Consider the following 18,186-nt stretch of genomic DNA (forward strand, 5'->3'; position numbering starts at 1 on the left):
CAAGAGCTCCTGCAGAAGAGGTGGCTGCTCCTCTAGCAGAAGTGGCCTCTCTCTGTTTTGTTGCTGAGCTAATGGCTGAGGGAGCATCATCTGCTGGGGACCAGAGATGCCGCTGGGACCAGGACGGTTTGGTACAGCCACAGTCTGATTAGATGTCTGTCCTGACCCAAAGTTATCCTCTAGCAGAAGTGGCCTCTCTCTGTTTTGTTGCTGAGCTAATGGCTGAGGGAGCATCATCTGCTGGGGACCAGAGATGCCGCTGGGACCAGGACGGTTCGGTACAGCCACAGTCTGATTAGATGTCTGTCCTGACCCAAAGTTATGATTAGATGACTGACCCTGAATAAATCCTGGATTTGGTGACCCTTGAGAAAAATTGTGGTTCATTCGTGGAACCATGGGCAGATTGGAATTTAAAGTGTTTTCCAAGATCTGTCCAGCAGGTGTCATGAGTGTTTGTGGAATACCTGATCCATGGTTCATTTGTGTGGGTGGCAGAGATTGAGATGGAGATCCCAGAGTTCTTGCTTCAGCATTGTCTGAGCTTTCGCTAGACAGCAAACTTGAGAGGACTGGGGTGGACCCAGAAATACTGCAGGAACTCACTGCTCCTTGAACAGGCAGTGGAGCAGATCCCTGAGCATCTGGACTAGGCACAGTTGTATCTTGACTAGGAACAGCAGGAGTTTTGTCAGGGAATTCTGGGTTAGCAGGTTGCACAGGAGCCTTTTCCCCATCCTTTAACTCCACTTCAGCAGCCTGTTGAGTACTTGTGGACTCAGCATTTCCATCACTTTTTTCATTTTCATTCTTCTTTTCCTCTTGAGTGTTTGGGGAAAGTACTTTTGTTTTAATTTCATTTTCTGTAGCTGATTTCTTTGGTGGAGACTGGGTCTCAGCAGGGGCAACAGCTGTATCACCTTGTTCTTTCTGTTTGGGTTCTTCTGCCTTGCCCGGGATATCTAGTTTGTCATCAATGGGGACATTAAGGTCTAGTTCTTCATTAAACATTCCTTTCTTATCCCCCACATCAAGGTCTGGGTCTGTGTATGCAATTAAATCAAATTCCCCAGATCTCAGAAGATCATCAAGGTGAGGATCATTGGTTTCCAAATTATCTAGAGTGTCCAGTTCATCTCCTTTCCCATCCTCTGTGTCCAAGTTCAGATTTTCCAAATCCTCATCATCTAAATCCTTGACTTCAACCCCATCAAGGTCTTTTACATCCAAATCTTTTACAGCAGGATCATCAGGATCAAGCTTTTCTTCTAGACCATCACTTGGCTGGGTGGGAATCTGCAAGTTTGCAGATTCATCAGTTGGTGCAGATGTAGACAAAGATGTTCCTGGGAATGCATCAGCAACTGGCTGACCCAGAGAACGCATTACAAGGGCAGGTGGGTTCTCAGGATTGATCTGATCCTGCTGGGACTGGGACATGTGCTCCAAACCCGCAGCCATCTGCAGCTGGTTTGGTATTCCTTGAGCATTGTGTCTCAGTGGCTCTGCCTGTCTTGGGCCTGGGAAATCCTGCCTGGGCAGGAAGCCGGGGTGCCTCTGGTGCTGAGCTGCTGCATCCAGCACGGTGGCAGCAGCAGCAGCAGGGCTGAAGGGCAGCCCTGCCCTGCCATCAGGAGCCCTGTGCCGCAGCTCGATGAACGCCTGCCCCAGGATGTTGTGCTGCTGCACCGGGATTCCCTGCGGGGGGAAATGCTGCGGGATGCCGGATGTGTTATTGATCTGAGGGCTGCTCACTGCCCGGGGCATGTCAATGGACAGGGATCTCCTCAGCTGTGGGGGAACTCCAGGGCGCTGCATGGGCTGCTGAGGACCAAGGAAACGCTCCTGGCCCGGGGGTGGACCATGGCCGCCTCCTGGAAATCCATATCTAAAATAAAGCATGAAAGGCAAATGATTTTTTTTTTCTCGGTCTCACACAACTAAATAACTGTTCACCAAAATGCTTTTACATGATGCATTCATCAGGATATTTAAATCAATGTTTTGATTAATTATACTTACATTTAAATGAGCTTTATGACTACAATAAAATAATTGCTTTAATTATGTTTAATAAACAACCTGTTTTCAATTTCAATAATAATAATAATAATTGATAGAAAACTCTGACAGTCAGAACTAACCTAGTAATTAAAATACATGTTAATGCAATTCAGAGTAAAAAACCTCAGTGTGTGGATTTAGAAATTACTGAAATAAATCCAGATACTGAAAAAATTAACTTCTGAGAATGTATGTTGATACTGGTATCATTTTATATTGTAGCATTCACTGCAAAAGTGCTACAGACAGAAGCTGATGTTTGATCACATACTCATTAGAAATTAATTTATCCATTATTACGACATAAAAAATAAAGTATTTTACTTTTTTTTTTTAAATGCCCCAAAAGCCATGGACAACACAATGTTTCAGGTCACATAAGTTTGACTAGTTCTGCAGTTTCTCCATTTATTTTTCTGAATTACTGCAAACAAAACAGTGTAAAATACTTTGTGTAAAACACACATTGTAATGTTACAGGAAAACCCACTGCACGTACAGAGTTCAGGAAGGTTACCAGCTCCTGTAAACGATTTTTCATGCTGTCTAAAAAGCCCCCTTTAACTATCCACGCATACCCTGAGTTTAAGAGATGCAAGAGCTCACCTCAGACCATGAGGTCTCATCCCCATGGTGTTCATATCTCCTGGAAACTGGGGCCTGTTGAACTGCCCATCCCCAGGGAAGGGCCCACGCTGCTCCTTCGGGTACATCGAGAACCTTGGCCCACCTGGAGGGACCACAGAGGACCTGATATTCCCAGGATAGGGAGGAGGAGGGCGGTTAAAAATTTGATTTAAGTTGTCTTGCTGCCAATGCTGAAGAGGGGCAGCATGGGGAGGAGCTGCTGCATCCTGCAAGGCCTTTTCCTGGCGAACTGCATTCTTCTTCTGCTGCTGCTGCTGTAGAATAATCTCACGGAGCTTCTGGCGCTGTTTACAAGAAAATAAATCATTATACTTGACACTGCAACTGACATCTTTTGAAGTGCTGCACTCTGCTAGGTTAAGCCTTTTTGAGGAAAGAAATTCTTCACTTGTTACAGGAAAATATTATTACCAACAACTATCACCTCAGAAATGAGAAGGAGGGTCAAATGTGCAGGGTGGTGGCAACCCACCTTAACATCCAGATCCCTTGGTAAAATGTATGGTGTGATCCCATTCTACCATTTAACATGGAAGCAACTCTCTTTCCATTCTTCTATTCTAGTATTGCAGGCCCTTTCACCACAGGAAAAGTGCATTCTGAGAGACAAACGTGACTCGAGTTCCACTGAAGAAAATTCAGCAGAAGGTTTTTACACCATAGCTGCAGAATTCACTCTTAACTCTGTATGACAGCCACTATGATAAACCACTGCTTTTCCATTAAATTCACTTCCCATCCCTTCTTCCAAACAAAAGATTGAGCAGCTTTCCCCAAGCTGCATGTAATTCTATCTCTTAGCAAGAGCTGTTTGCCAGACATTCATGGACAGAAACCTGGAGTGAATGTGCCTCAAGAAGAGCTGTGACCAAGGGAAGGATTCACCTCAACACGCTGGCCAACTGCAAAGTCAGACATGTGGTCTGAGATCTTTGTCTGTACTCCCTTCTCCAGCCAGTGAACAAGTCACTGACAATCAGTTCCACACCTCATTTGTTACAGAACAGAACAAACTGACCTTCTAAAATGCTTTTTTTCCTCAGACTGTAGCTAAAAGCACTACTACAGACCAACCATCTACGTCTTCAGTGGCTTCAAATACAGCCTTTGCTTCTTTTTTTTGGATTTTGTCCAAATTCCTTCGAGATTACCGATGTTTCCATATTCTGTATATTATGGTTCTAGCCAGAAGGACCAAACTAACATATTAAGAAAACTAAAATAATTTGTATCTTACACATAGTTATGTTTAATGGCAAGAAACTTCAAGTATTAACAAGAATAGGGGAAATTATTCTACTTCCAGAATTTCAATATCATCAGAATTCTCACCTGTCTTAACTTCTCAGTATCTGCTTGAGACATATTCATGGTGTTCTGTGTATCTGTTACTCCAGTGGTGGGTGCTGGGCCAGGAACTTGTGAAACTTTGGGAAACTGTTGTCCTTGAGAAGTCATGGGAGCATTTCCAGATGCACTGAAGGCGCCCTCAGATCCAGGTCGTGGCTGTTCAGCAGCATCATGGGCCAGCTGACCAGTTCCAAAAGATTCTGGCTGAGGTCTTGGAGTCATTGGTGGTTGATCATATGGGTCATGTGCTGGAGTAGCTGCACCATGGCTAAAGGAATCTGTTATTGCAGGTCCTGCAGACCTGGGTGTTTGAGAACATGGGTCTGATGGCCTGACAAAAGTGCCCTGCAACCTGCTCTGTGGTGTCTGCAGGAAAGGATCTCTACTCGTTATTAGTCCTGGCCTTGTCATGGCAGGTCTGTTAAACCCCTCAGGAATCCCTGGCCTTGGGGTTGCTGGCTGCTGAGAGTAAGGATCACTGAGAACTGGCCGTGGTGTTCCAGGAGGTTGGGCATAGGGATCAGAATGTCTCTGCTGGTTTGCTGGGGACTGAGCAAACAGATCTGCTGGTTGAGCAGGTCTTGGTGTTGGTGGCTGCTGCATATATGGATCCACCGTGGTGGGACGAGGAGTTCCTGGGGGCTGGGCGTAAGGATCAGCAACTGGCCGAGGAGTACCTGGAGGCTGGGAGTAAGGGTCCTGAGAGGCTGGCCTTGAAATGGGCCCAGCCTGAGGGAAAGAATCACCCTGCTGCCGCACCATCCGCGGCGGGTGGGCAAAAGGCTCCTTCATCGCAGGGTGGGGAGTGAGGGGAGGCTGGCTGTAGGGATCATTGGCCTGGCTATGGGCAAAGTTATCCACGGGCCTGGGCGTCAGAGGGGGCCTCTCATAGGGATCGACAGCGACGCGCCGGGGCGTGCCTGGCATGGAGGAGTAAGGATCCTGCGGGGACTGAGGAGGGCGCAGAGGAGTTTTGAAAGGTCCAGGGCTCCCATCCACAGGAGCAGGAGTGGGGGTCAATGGAGGCCGTGCATAGGCATCAGCAGAGGTTACTCTCTGTCTCTGAAACGCGTCAGTCCTAGGAGCCGGCTTCGTAAACGGATCGCTGCTTCCGGCAGCTAAAGGAACCTTCCCTGACTGCTCCATAACTATGGGTGACCGTGGGACTCCCAGAGGTTTGGAGAACTGCTCTGATGGCAGGACAGGCCTGGGTGTGTCTGGTGGCTTTGCATAGGGATCGCTGCTACCGGGAGATGAAGAACATGAGTCCCTGACTGGCGAGGGCCTGCTGCCCGACGGCTCCCGAGATATGGAGGGCTGTGCTGCACAGGAATCTAAGGGGGCAATGGGGTTCCTTCTGACATAGCTCTGGTTGATGGGTGCTGGTCTGGGTGTTCCCACCATTTTAGCATAGGGATCCATTGGAGAAGGAGGCCTTGTGTTCGTGGAACCTGGAGAAAACATCTGTTGTGATGGTGTCTGAGGAGTCTGAGACTGAGACAGTGAATCGTGCACTGGGATTCGGGTGGGAGTGGGAGGTGGGGCCTGTGGCTTTAGGAACACATCATCTGAGGGTGCTGATGTGGGTGTAGCAGGGAGCTGCTGCTTTGTGAACAGATCCTTATGGAACGTCTGCTGTGCAGGAGACATGCTGCCATTGCCAGTCTGCGGCGTTAAGGGGCTCTGGATCCCACTGCTGGGTGTGTCTGAGCCAGACTGGTTCAGGAGCTGCTGTGAACCAAACTGCTGCTGCTGCTGTTGCTGCTGCTGTTGCTGCTGCTCATTTTTCACCTGTTCAAGCTTCTGTGTAGCTTCTATTTTGGCCTGCTGCTTACTTTTTTGCCGCATTTGCTGTTTTAAAATGATGAAGAAATATGTTACACTTCTAAGTTTGGGGTATACAAAATCTTTCTAATGACCGAATCTATAATTAAACACATCCAATATCAGTTACAAATAACTGCAAATTTTAAATGCAAAGGGAGCAGAGAGTCCAGCTATTTGTGAAGTTTAATTACCTTGACATGCATCTTGCTTGCCTGGGAATAAGCATTTCCCAGGTTGCCTTAAGAGCATCACCACTTTCCAACCTTATACTCTGGAGACAAAGGTAACAGACATGCAGCACTGGTGTGGGCTTGAGAGACATCCAGCCCCATGTGAGGCAGCAGTCTGCAGGACAAAGTTACTGCAATACAGGGTAGGTAATAAAAACCTACTGCAGCGACCACCCATGCAGAGAAAGAACAACCTGTTTCTATAATACACAGGATTTAAGAGTCAAAATTTAAAGAAAAGAAAAGGTTTTTTACAAACAGTTTATCTCCTGGTAACATCTATTTTCTTCCCAAGCAGAATGGCTGACTGTATACTCTTCTACAAAGAAAGATTCAAATTGATTTTATTACAACAGATTCCTACAATGCAATAAAAAGCAGGGAGAAAATAACAAAACACCTTAAATGCTACACACCTGTCTGAATTTCCATTAAAGAGAAAAGATGCAGTTAGACTTATTTTCTTCTACTAAGTGTGCACACTGCATCTGTTATTCCTACAAAATCTATCACCAAATTATTTCTACAGCCTGTTTTAATCACACACATCCTCGTGGAAATGACATTATGCACTTCAGAAAGAATTCCAAAGAGAAAAATTTCACACTTCTATGGAAATTCTGTGTTTAGCAGATATGGAAGGAACTAAGAGGTTACTAGCAATTAGTAAATTAGTAAACCTATTAGCAAAGCTTTTCTATACAGGAGGGTGTCTGTTGCAGGCACCGTGCTGTGCCAAGAAATCGTTAATAGCACCAGTTTACCTTTCAAATCACATATTGGTGTGGTCTTACAACATGAAGGCTGAGCACAGCAGATGATGTTTGGATCAATAAAGGCCACTAATGTGGAGAACTTCAATGACAAGAAAAATACAGTCTAGTCCATTAAATGACCTCTAAAGATCTGAGTCTGTTAACAGTTAACAGTATAAACATAGGATATGGGCTTATGGATCAGGAAAAACTGTATGGAGACACAGCAATTCCTCTTCAATGAGGCATTTTACAGCCATAGTGACACTTTAAAGTATCTAATGGAAGTTTCAAAGAGCCTGTTTTACCACCAATCTAGGATGTGATTTCTTTTCTGAACCAAACCCTCACATCCTCTTTTTCACAAATTTATCTGCAGCTGTCAAGTAGGGGTTGCCTAGAGGAAAAGGCTTTAATACTTCCCCCCAACAATGAAACAGTGACATGGATGAGAGCACTGATGTCACAGCAGTAGAAAAATCACTGTATTTTTTCCCTGTAAGTGATGGGATTGTGCATGCTAAGTAAAGTGAAAAGCAACAGTGCAAATTTACTAGTACTCCTCTGAATTTCATTTCAGCCTTCACTCAACATCTCAGAGTGTAAGTCCCTCAGGAGAGGCACCACAGCAGCTTCTTGTGTGCACAATGCCAGGAACACCAGCAGGAGCTGCATGGCAGAAGCACAAGGACTGTTCTGAGAGGAATTAACCACATCTTGCTGTGGAAATACTGGTGCGCAGGAGCATGCCCTCTCCTCCTGTACATAAGGGAAGTAATTTTTGCTGCTGACTTTTGGATACCCATCATAAAGATACAACTGCATTTTTTAAGAACAATGAAAAATAAAGCAATCAGTAATAGAAGTAACTGTTAAGTGGTAAATGCCACCCATGTAAGTGGGTATTATCTTATAAATACCACAAAGAAGGAATCACCAAGATTAACTACAGCATGGGCAAGGTGACATAGAGGTCCAAAGGTGCTGAAATTGCAATACTGAATAAAAAGCAGAATAATGATGATGCTTCAGTGATAAAAAGGAAAAACGAGAGAATTATTCTTTCAAGTGGAAAGGGTTTCATAAAGATCAAGAACTCCACTTCTCACAATGAGTTTGGGATATGATTCATCCTCTTAAGCCAGAGATCACAGCAATTTTGAATTTGGACAGCAGATGATGATGTAGTACTGCTAAACTCCAAGTCATCAACATGCAGAGGAATGAAGTTTGTTTACTGATGAGACTATATGAAAACAGAGCAGGTAGGGGAAGGCTCTGAGACTGAAAACTGCAAAATCCACAGAAACCTGCAAAGTGAGAATGACCATCCAATTGCTGCTGTGAAGAAACAAAGATGAGAACCAGGAGAGAATGCAAGTTAAAGAAAAGTACATTTGCCAGCAATTGTTGGGAAAGTCCAAAAGAATCAATAATACTTTGGATGCACACAGGCCTCAACAGAAACTTCAACAAAGCGTAAGGGTCACCCCCTCTGAATGGCAGAAGTTCTGCAGGGTGAAAACAATGGCCATGTAACTCCAGATAGCTGCTACAAGCACCTGTGTGTTCACTTAACTCAGATGTGAAGAAGGTGAATGATTTTGGAGAGAAAAATGGAGTCCTTCATGCTCCCCACAAAATGGTACCAGAAAAATAGATAGCAGAAGATACCAGGAGAGTCTCCATACAAAGCAATACAAGAGAGTAAGCAGAGAAAGGGAACAAGAACACAAGGAGAAAAAGTAAATGAGGAAAGCAGAGGTGTGAGCACTGACACCTCTGGAATTGTTAGTTCAATAGCTGAAAGACTTCAGCAGCTCTAACAGGGAAAAAGGAATAGCCCAGAGAGAGGGGATGATGAAAGGGAGAGGAATCTCATGATCAGTTGTTATTATCCTTCTCAAGAAATTGGTGAGATTCTGTGCAGAAAGAGACAGAGAAAAGATGACTTGAGGTACAAATCAAAGGCAGTTCAGAGACAGAGGGACTCACAAATGTTCTCATCTCAGCTGATGTCTCTACATTGCACAGTACTAACAGAGTTTATGCCAAGACTGAAAAACAATGAATACAGGTAGAAGCATTCAGACTTAGGAGTTAAATTAAAAAGGTTTTCTTGCAGTAAGGGAACTATCACTAAACCTTGAACTTGAGTTATTAAAAACAGAACAAAACAACACAACCTTATAAATGAAACGTATGTTTGCTGGAAGCATGGAAATGCAGGTGGGAATTGTTCTTACCACATAGGGAGCCCTCTCTTGAGAGCTTGCTTTCCTCCACAGCTTAGCAATTTGCTTCACTCTTGTAGCCCAGTCTGCAACCAAAAAAATGTGTCAATACACAAGGCTATGATACGTCTGAGATATTTTCAAATCAAGATGCAGCAATTGCTGCAAAATATTCAACTTGATTCAGTAAATCACTCACCTGGGAATTCTTCCTTCAGGTTAGGGAAGTTGATATTTGTATAAAGAACAGGTGCTACAGTTGCCATTTCACCCAAAGCTTCTTCTTTCTCCCACTTCAGGGTGCTTCTCTGAGCATTGGACATGGTATCACCTTCACCCTCCAGAGGTGGAGCAGCTGGTGCCCATGAGCTGTTGGGATCACTCACCATTGGATTGAAGGCTGGATTCTTATCCCTGACAGATCAGAAAAGGGGTTTGTATAAAAACAACAAACCAAACCAACCCTCAATTAGCAAAGTACTCATTATGTTTGCTCTTTCAGCAGTGAACACACTGCAAGAATACACAAGGTTTTGTGATGGCTGTCAAAAACTAATAATATCACATTATCAGTAACCAACAACACCCTTCAGGTGTTTTTGTTACTTAGATTTTTTTTTTTAATGCTACATACACCAAATATCTTTTATTCTCCATCTGGACTTACCTGGCATCAGTGTATGGCTGCTGTGTAATGGGAGAGAAGGTGCCCAGGCCACCTCCAGCAGCCAGAGCCGTGTGAGGGAGATGAGGGTTGGGGCCAATCAGACCATTCATGAGGGGCACTCTTGGAAATGCATTCTCTCCTGGAAAGAAGCAGATTAAGTCACTCATTTAAGTTTTCAAGGGTGACTGCTTCTAAGGCAGAGGTGGAACCTTTCAAGTTTTGTCTCCTCTAAAAACTAATTACTTGAAAATTTTACAGTGCTGACCTTACTTTTTTGGAAAAGATTTTAAATCAGTTTAAAATCCTTCCCTGTAAGCTTAAAGGATCCTTTTCTACTCTATTACATCCCTGCACACTTTTTTTTTCTTGTCTAAAATACATTTTTTTTTTCAAAAACGGATTCCCAAAACTTTTGCTGTAGCCCATGCCATGGTACTGCACTTTATATTGAGGTAATAAACTTAAAATCTCTTGTTTTTCATGTTTGTTAGACCCAGATCCAAGCAGTAAGCCATGGAGAAGGTAGTTTTCAGTCCTTGCAGGATGATCATTAGCCACCTGAATTAAACATCTCCTCTTCTGAGACTCCTGAGCATTGGACCAAAGTAAGCCTCATTATCTCCTAACTCCCTAATTTGTAACCAATGAAACAGATAACTCTACTCAAATGAGCATTAACATTTCCTAATTAAATGTCCAGTCTAGCAGTAAGAAGGCAGAAAATGTTATTTATTTGATTACAGTATTACAAATGCGGCACAGGCAGATTCATTCCAGCAGATGGTATTTGCAGATGTTGTTACACAGAATTAACTCTGGCCTTTGGATCCCATCACTTAAGTGAGATTATAACTGTTGCCCCAGCATTTCCTTAAAAGCACAGAAGCAGCTCAGGAATCAGATGTATCTGCAGGATGACACTGTATCATTCTCCCATTTTAGGAGACTGTTTCTGATCTAAAGGTTATGTAAGCTGTGCAGCAACTACAGTTGTAACACAAAATCTAAGAGACTGTTACTGTTCTGCTAAACACAGTAACTAACTGTGAAGACCGGGCAAACAAACAGGACGGAGTCAGGGCTCCGGTCTGCACAGCGTGCTCACATGTCCATGAGAAGAGAGCAATAATTTTTTCTGAAATTGCTGAAACTTGATCCAAGCTGCACCACTACTGAAGCATTTATCTGTGGATCATTCCACTGGAGCAGAACCAAACTGTAAATCCAAAACTTTGTTATCATGGCAGTTCCTTCAGGGAGGAGCTGAACAATCTTACAGAGCTCATGTGCTGGAGCTATCCACAAAGTACTCAAGTAACTGGGAAACAGGCGATGGTATCTATATTATATATTGCTTTAAATCAACTCATTATTTACTTAAAACACTCTCCTCTATGAGGTTTTGAAGTATTTTGTTTTTATGAAAACTGATCCAACTAGGAAACAAAACAGTTTTCTTATGATTAATTCACTGGTCAAATCAATTTGCATAGTCCTTCCTATAGCACCAGTATCAAAGAGTGGACACTCTTCACATGAGCTCATGGAAAATCCCCTAGAGGGGATATCTGAAGAGAAAAGGAGCACATTCAATTATATTCCCACATACTGCTTAAAAAAACCAGCTCTACTGATAACAATAAAAAAATCAATCTGCCTCTTGCCTTCAATACAAGAGCAAGATGCTGTATCTAACTCAAGGTAATTCTAGTAGGAATGAAGAAAAATAAAGTATAATTTCCAAGATAAATTTTAAATTTGTTTAGCCTCCTTTCTATTAGGACTAGCTAATACATGAAACTGCATTCTTACAGATACCAAGACTCAATAAATCAGTACTACACAGACTCTTGCCTTACCCTTGAGGAGGTACTCAAAAGTAATTAAAGAGTGAAGTCAGAAGAGAACACATACTTTATCACAGACTAATTTCCAAACCATCTAAGTGTCAGCTAAAGTAAAAGCACCAATATGTCAGAAAAACCTCAAATAACTGTCCTTTTCTATTAGCAACATTTACATGGATATTAATCACATACTCCCTTCAGAACAGGTTTAGAATAATATTTCACAAATTAACAATGGCAGATTCCACAATTTTACACAGTGTAAGATGAAACCTACTTCCATATCAGCATTTAAAATCTGCGCTACTCTCCTGGCCAGGCTGCTGCCCACAGAAGCACCAGAAGAACATACCTTGGCTGTGCAAAGACATGAGCTGTGGTGGGGGAGGAGGCTGTGGCAGAGGAGCTGGCTGTGGGGCTGCTGGACTCAACACAGCTGTGAACAAATCTTCAACATCCTTCCCTCCCAGCTCTGCAAAAAACACTCTGTATGAGTTGCTGGCATTGCTTGTGAACTGTGTTCCATAAAAGACAAGGAGGATCACAACACATACCTGGGATTTTGTACAGTTTGCCAAGAATAGCACCTGGACAAAGCAAAGGCAACACAGGGTAAGTAATCATCAGAGCAAGCAATGAAAGTAATTGTGCAACCAAGTCCAAATAGGTCTGTTACAATACAGAGATGTGTCATTTGGGGAAAAGAAAAAAGACAATATGATTTCGACCTAAGTTCTGTAGAAGACCAAGATTAAGGACCAAAAAAAAATTACCATCTGTGACCATTTTGTCTAGCTCTGGACTGAGGATTTCATCTAACTGCTCTTCACTCAGTGACCGTGAGCTCTGGGTGACATTCGGCTGGGGCAGGGAAGAAGGATCATCAGAGATGGGGCCAATATCCAATCCAGCTGGAGGAAGAAAGAATATTAAATTAGACATGAATTGCAAATTTTATTAGTATTGAATAAAGAGCATAAACCCTGTTTCCTTCCCTTACAATTCAGCTGAAACCAGGAGTTTCTAATATTTGAAAGGTAAGGCAAAATAAAACACTGATCAGAAAAGGTAAAAAAATCTTCCAACTCTTTACCTCCAGTTTATTAGATTGTTTGAGGAATGTTCATTGAATATAATGCAACTGGAAGAACAGGAACTAAGACTACTGAGTTTAGGTTCAGCATGGTTTCAAATGTATAGTTTTCAGAATATAGTTCCACTTGAACTCTTTTTCACTGTTTGAAAAGAATCACGCCAGCAGTAAACATGGCTCATCCTCATGTACCTTAAGGTTCACTTCAAATATTCCACAAAATATTTACTGAAATGCTGATGCGGTGTAACCAATGTAAAACAAGTTAGAGAAGTTTCACTTCCAAAACCAAATCCTAACTATTATGGGTTACATCAAAGCAATTTGTTGGCACTAAGAAAACAGAACTCACTACATAAATTTCTTAACATCCCTCAAGTCAATAATCTCTCAAATGGGAAAGACTTGGGAAAAAATAATTATGTCCTTTAGTATTTAAAATATATTTCTGTAATAATTACCAAATAACCCCAAATTTAAAATAACGAAACATGCCATTCTACTTATTGTCAACCTGTCTTTAACATAAAGTGATGAACCATTATCCAGTGAAAACAAAAAGGTACTGACTGCTTTAATCATGCTTTCATATACTCACATTGATAAAAATGCTTTTCATTTACAAAATATACCATTATGATAAAAAACTACACACTACTACAGGTAGTAATATTTACAGTGGCAGCAAGAAAATGCATGGGTTTGTATGATGAAACACAAAAAACTAAGGAAGGTTTTCAAAAGCTATAAGCAAAACTTGACACAGGACTCTTAAAGGCAGAGTGCAGAGTTTAGAGGTCATGTTAGACTCAAACACCAAAGAGTGGAAAATGAAACATGAATTAGTGACACAGTAAAGGAGAAGCAATTTCTACACATGCAGTTCTTTCAGCTAAAACCACTAGAAAAAGAGGGCTACTGCTAACCATGGATCATCCATTGTTTAGATTCTTACCAAATGGGGAGGGTGAGTTCTCAACCTGGAAAGTGCATAAATCAAGACCTACAGGACCCAAACCAGATAAAATGGATGATTACAACACGAAAACAAAAAAAAAGTAAAGAAAAAGCTGCATGCTGAAAAAAGCTACGCAGGTATGAGAGACAACGGCAGCTACATTTTATCCTCTCCTAAGCAGCAAAGCAAAGAGCCAAGTAAAATTGTTGACAAGTTTGGGCATTTTTTTGGTAGAATAAATCAAAATCATTCCAAACCAAGGTACTCTTAAGATACGAAAATTGTGTCTGAAATGACCTAGAGCAGAACCTACAGATACAGTACAACAAATACATCTATAATAAAGAGGGAAAAAAAAGGAAACAATAGGGAGAGACCCTATGGACTTACATACCTGAATGATCTCCAGACTTTACCAAATCATCAGAAAGTATTCCAAGAATATCATCATCAGTGTTTAAGACCTCAGAAAGATCAGCTAAAGGATCGTCGGTGCTGCCTGTAGAAGATGCAAAGAACAAAATCAATATTTCTGTATCTCTGGTGATGTTCTTGAGCTGCAGCCCCAAACACAGATGGGCTCTAAGGGTCTCCTCTGCTGTCAAACTGCCCAGGTCCCTGGGGTCAGACTGTGCTGAGCAGCAGCCCCTCCCTGCCAGGACTGAGCCACCTGCATGTGCTTACATTGTTTAGCCTTTTTAGAAGTGATAATGTGGTCACATCATGTGAAACAAAGACTGGATGATTCCAGGGGAAAAATAACCCCAAAATCTACTCTGAACTTGCAACCTCTGAGACACAAAGGCCCATGAATGTTTAAGTCAACAAATGGGTTTTATATAGGACAGCTCACAATAAATGTACAAGGAGTGGGTTTTTTCATAAGGTAATCAGTTACTTCTTTTACCACCACTCTCTTTCTTAATACAGAAGCAACTGGTTACTGCAGCCTGATAGGGAAGTGAAATCTAGAGTAAGAAGCAAGAGTAAATAAATAGAAATTGAAGATGATACTTTTAAGATCAGAAGAAAACCTGATGGAGTGGTAACATCCCGAGACAGAAATGTCATGTTTCTTTGCCATCTAGGAAAAACTGGCCTGGTCTAGCAATAAATTCTTTAATATTAAATAATAAATTTTGGATACTATTATCTTCTTGACCTCCAATTCACTAGAGAGTAATTACTCCAAATGGCCCATCTGGTTTTATTAACTAGCTGCTTTGGACTGTTCCAGATGTGCAACATCCGCAAAAAATGTTTGACAAATAAAAGTTGAGAAAAATATTTTTCAGTAAAACTGCAGACTGTCATGACTACATGAGCAATAACTGCCAGACCAATAAAACACGATGAGATGGCAAATATAAATTTAACAGAAAAAAAAGGATTAATACAAATCATAAAATACATAATGTGGAAAACAAATATATGGCCAAGTTGAAGAGAGACCAGAAAGCCAAAGAGCACACACATTTCAGACAAACACAGATGTATTTCCCATTGTCACAATCCAACTACCCCAGGAAAAAATACAGCTTAATTCAGAGCCTGGTGCCAAGGATTTACTTCTATCATGAGGTTATTTGCCAAGCTGCTAAGTTTAACAATGAATTACAAGTGCCTTCTGCTGATTTTCAGAGACAACCCTTTACCCTTCTTCCATTACCAAGTCAAAACAAAAATTGTTTTTCCTCATTTTACTGCTTTTATTCTTCACTTTTACCCTTTGCAATGCTGACAAGATAAAACCACCCTAATTAAATCAGGGTTTATATCTGCCACTCAACAAGGTGGATTAATAACCCAGCGCAGACCAGTCCATTTAAATGTACAAACAAAATTCAGCTCCTACTGATACCAGCAAAACTATCTACCAGTGCCTCAAAACCACACCACTTTGCAGGCATAGTTATTTGTGTACCTGATAAAAAGTACTGTAAAATGTAGATCTCTCAACACAACCTAGTTGTTGGTATTTGGTGGGTTCTTTTTTTGGGGGGGTTTTTAGTTTGTTTGGGTTTTTTTTTCAGATACTTGTTCTCCTTCTGACAATTTGGTCTAATTATGCAAGTAACTCTAACCAGGCACCACAAGGTGATGTGATGACTTCAGCTGGCTGATGGATTTATCTTAGCCCTTCTTTAATTTTCCTGAACTTACCTTGAAGGCAGCTAAGTATCAGGGAGAAAAAAAATCATGAAGGAAGCATTTGGGACTGTACTGGCAACCTTTCATTCTTCTCTAGTATTTTATGTTATGGTGCTTTTCTCCACAGCCCAAGCGATTCAACTTCTAGTGTGAATATAACTATATAGTGTAAGTAGCTGGGAGGAGCTCAGGTGAAAAGATCTAACATTTAAAGATACAAAGTTTACCACCTGTAGCTACAAATTGGCCATAAATAAATCCAGGCTTCAAATTTGAGGGTCTCTAACTGAAGGAAAATTAGGATTCCGCAAGGAATGAAGGGAATTAGATTCCACAGTGGCTTTCAGATGAGATAAGCTGGAAAAACCATCCTGCTTTCAAAATGGAGTTTGTTAAGTCTATAAAAAGACTTGAGTGTTGGTGACAGCAGAGGGATAGAGTCTATAATCCATAAAACTCACACAAGACATCTAATCTGAAGCATGTTTTTAGTTTTTTTCTTCTATTTTTTCCTTGTTTTAATTCCATGTGTGTTAAATATTATCTTGGGAACAACGAAATCACTTGAGTCAGCTGCTTCAGATCACAATCAATAGCTGGTTGACATCTGCTGCCAAACAAACAGCTCAATACTGCTCATTAATTTGACTCTTTTCAGAATGAAGATGAAAGCCAAGACAAAGCAAAAAGGAAAATAATTTGCTTGTAATGCTGGATCTCTAAGACAGTACAGTTCTAATGCTATCTTGTGAGCCTGATCCCTCAAATGCAGATATTTATTTATTTATGAAGTTCTAAAATCATAAAGATGCCTCTCCCAAGGCTGCAGCCATCCCAAGATGTTTAACCACACAGTAACATTTCTAGTCATAAAATGTTCCAGCAGCACCTGAATCAGTTACAGGGACTCAGACAACTCCTCTCCTTTTGTCTAGGAATAATTCCTTTAGCATTCTCTGGAGACCTCACTTGAACAAATGACTTTTTCAGTACTTCCAGAAAAAATACACTGAATTTAAGGAGGAAAGGTCACATTATCAGAGCCTTCACAGCACACACCTCACCAAGTGGCTTCTTTTTCATCAGGGACACACAGGTCAGGAAACTCAAGAGAGAGGCAGACAGTCCTCAGAATGCAACAGATCTAAAGCAACACCTTCAGCTTCCCCCATGAACTTGTGAGCAAACCTTTGCACCCTGTTCCAGCACTTGGAAGTGATTTAAGGGTTGGTGCCACGCAGAACAGAGTGCACAGAGTGCAACATGTTATAAAAACATAGAAAAGGTGAGTTTTCTAACAGAAAATAAAACCAGCAATCTCTGTGTCAGACAAAAAGCAGGGCTGGGAGCCTAAAGCTCACTTCAGCCACAGTTTCTAGAAATTAACAGTAAACAAAGGACTCCCAAACCCCTCTTCTGCCCAGCTCTGCCAATCCCCATCACCACTGCAATCCTGGCTAGAGAAAGGTCCAGCTACTCTTAACTAAAGTGTGAGAACAAATAAATGCCAGAACACATCCCTGAAATTCACTGTCAGCTCAGGAGCAGCCTGAACATCACTGCCCTCCCCAGCAGCGCTGGGTACCTGCTGGAAAGCAGAGCAGGGTCACTTCTTTAGATGCTTAAGAGCTCACTGGAAGATGAACAAACAAATCCAACCCTTCATCCTGGGATTATACAAGTGGGGTTTCCAAGAGAAGAACATTTTCCTTGTGGAAAAGACGTGCAATTAAGGGAGGACTCTCAGAGAAGTCAGCAATCCTTGTGGAAAGTGGCAGTGTAGGAAAACATCACCGCTGGTGACAACACAGTCCTGCAGCCCCCTCAGTGCAGGGAACAAACAGTTCATGTTGTTCCTGCTCCACAGCCAGGTCTGTATGGAAATGATGAAAACACCACAGTGCCCTGGGACATTGTTCTCATCTGCAGCTCCAGCCAGAAGGGAATTCAGCAATTATGCCAGTGAACCTCTCACACAGGGGGATGCTACTGTGGAAATAACTGTGTCCCTGAAAGTCACAGGCAAAGAGTTCCCAACTGCACTGGAACTGATCAATACTGGCAGGTGACTTCACCCACTGGTGCCCCAACTACACCAACAGCTCCAGACGGACACAATTCTGGCTGGAAATGTGAAGGGTTGCAAGAGAACTGAGAAAGACAATTGAGTTGAGAACATTCCTATGGCCAGAAAGCCTTTGAGTGTCTCACATGTCAAATGGGAAGGACAGCAGGTTATCCACTGAAGCCATTGCTACTGATTTATTTATTAATAGCCACCTCTTTATTATTTATTTCTGAATAAAAAGAAGATGAAACCACAAAGATTTACAACTCTGCTTTTTTATGAAGAACTTTCAGA

At 41.9% G+C, this 18,186-nt stretch overlaps 1 protein-coding gene across 1 annotated transcript in view; it reads right to left on the minus strand.

Annotated features, from left to right (window-relative positions):
- KMT2C (lysine methyltransferase 2C) overlaps positions 1-18,186 on the minus strand; it is a 188,355-nt gene that overhangs the window by 26,880 nt on the left and 143,289 nt on the right. Inside the window, exons 27-38 of the mRNA XM_031059743.1 lie at positions 14,068-14,172; positions 12,396-12,533; positions 12,177-12,209; positions 11,975-12,094; positions 9,776-9,914; positions 9,308-9,522; positions 9,121-9,194; positions 6,536-6,547; positions 4,045-5,913; positions 2,671-2,996; positions 194-1,888; positions 1-46 (exon numbers count right to left, since the gene is read on the minus strand). Of these exons, the coding sequence (XP_030915603.1) occupies positions 1-46; positions 194-1,888; positions 2,671-2,996; positions 4,045-5,913; positions 6,536-6,547; positions 9,121-9,194; positions 9,308-9,522; positions 9,776-9,914; positions 11,975-12,094; positions 12,177-12,209; positions 12,396-12,533; positions 14,068-14,172 (4,772 nt within the window). The remainder of the gene's footprint in view (positions 47-193; positions 1,889-2,670; positions 2,997-4,044; positions 5,914-6,535; positions 6,548-9,120; positions 9,195-9,307; positions 9,523-9,775; positions 9,915-11,974; positions 12,095-12,176; positions 12,210-12,395; positions 12,534-14,067; positions 14,173-18,186) is intronic.

Source organism: Geospiza fortis, unplaced genomic scaffold (assembly GCF_000277835.1).
Source record: "Geospiza fortis unplaced genomic scaffold, GeoFor_1.0 scaffold182, whole genome shotgun sequence".
NCBI classification, from domain to species: Eukaryota; Metazoa; Chordata; class Aves; order Passeriformes; family Thraupidae; genus Geospiza; species Geospiza fortis.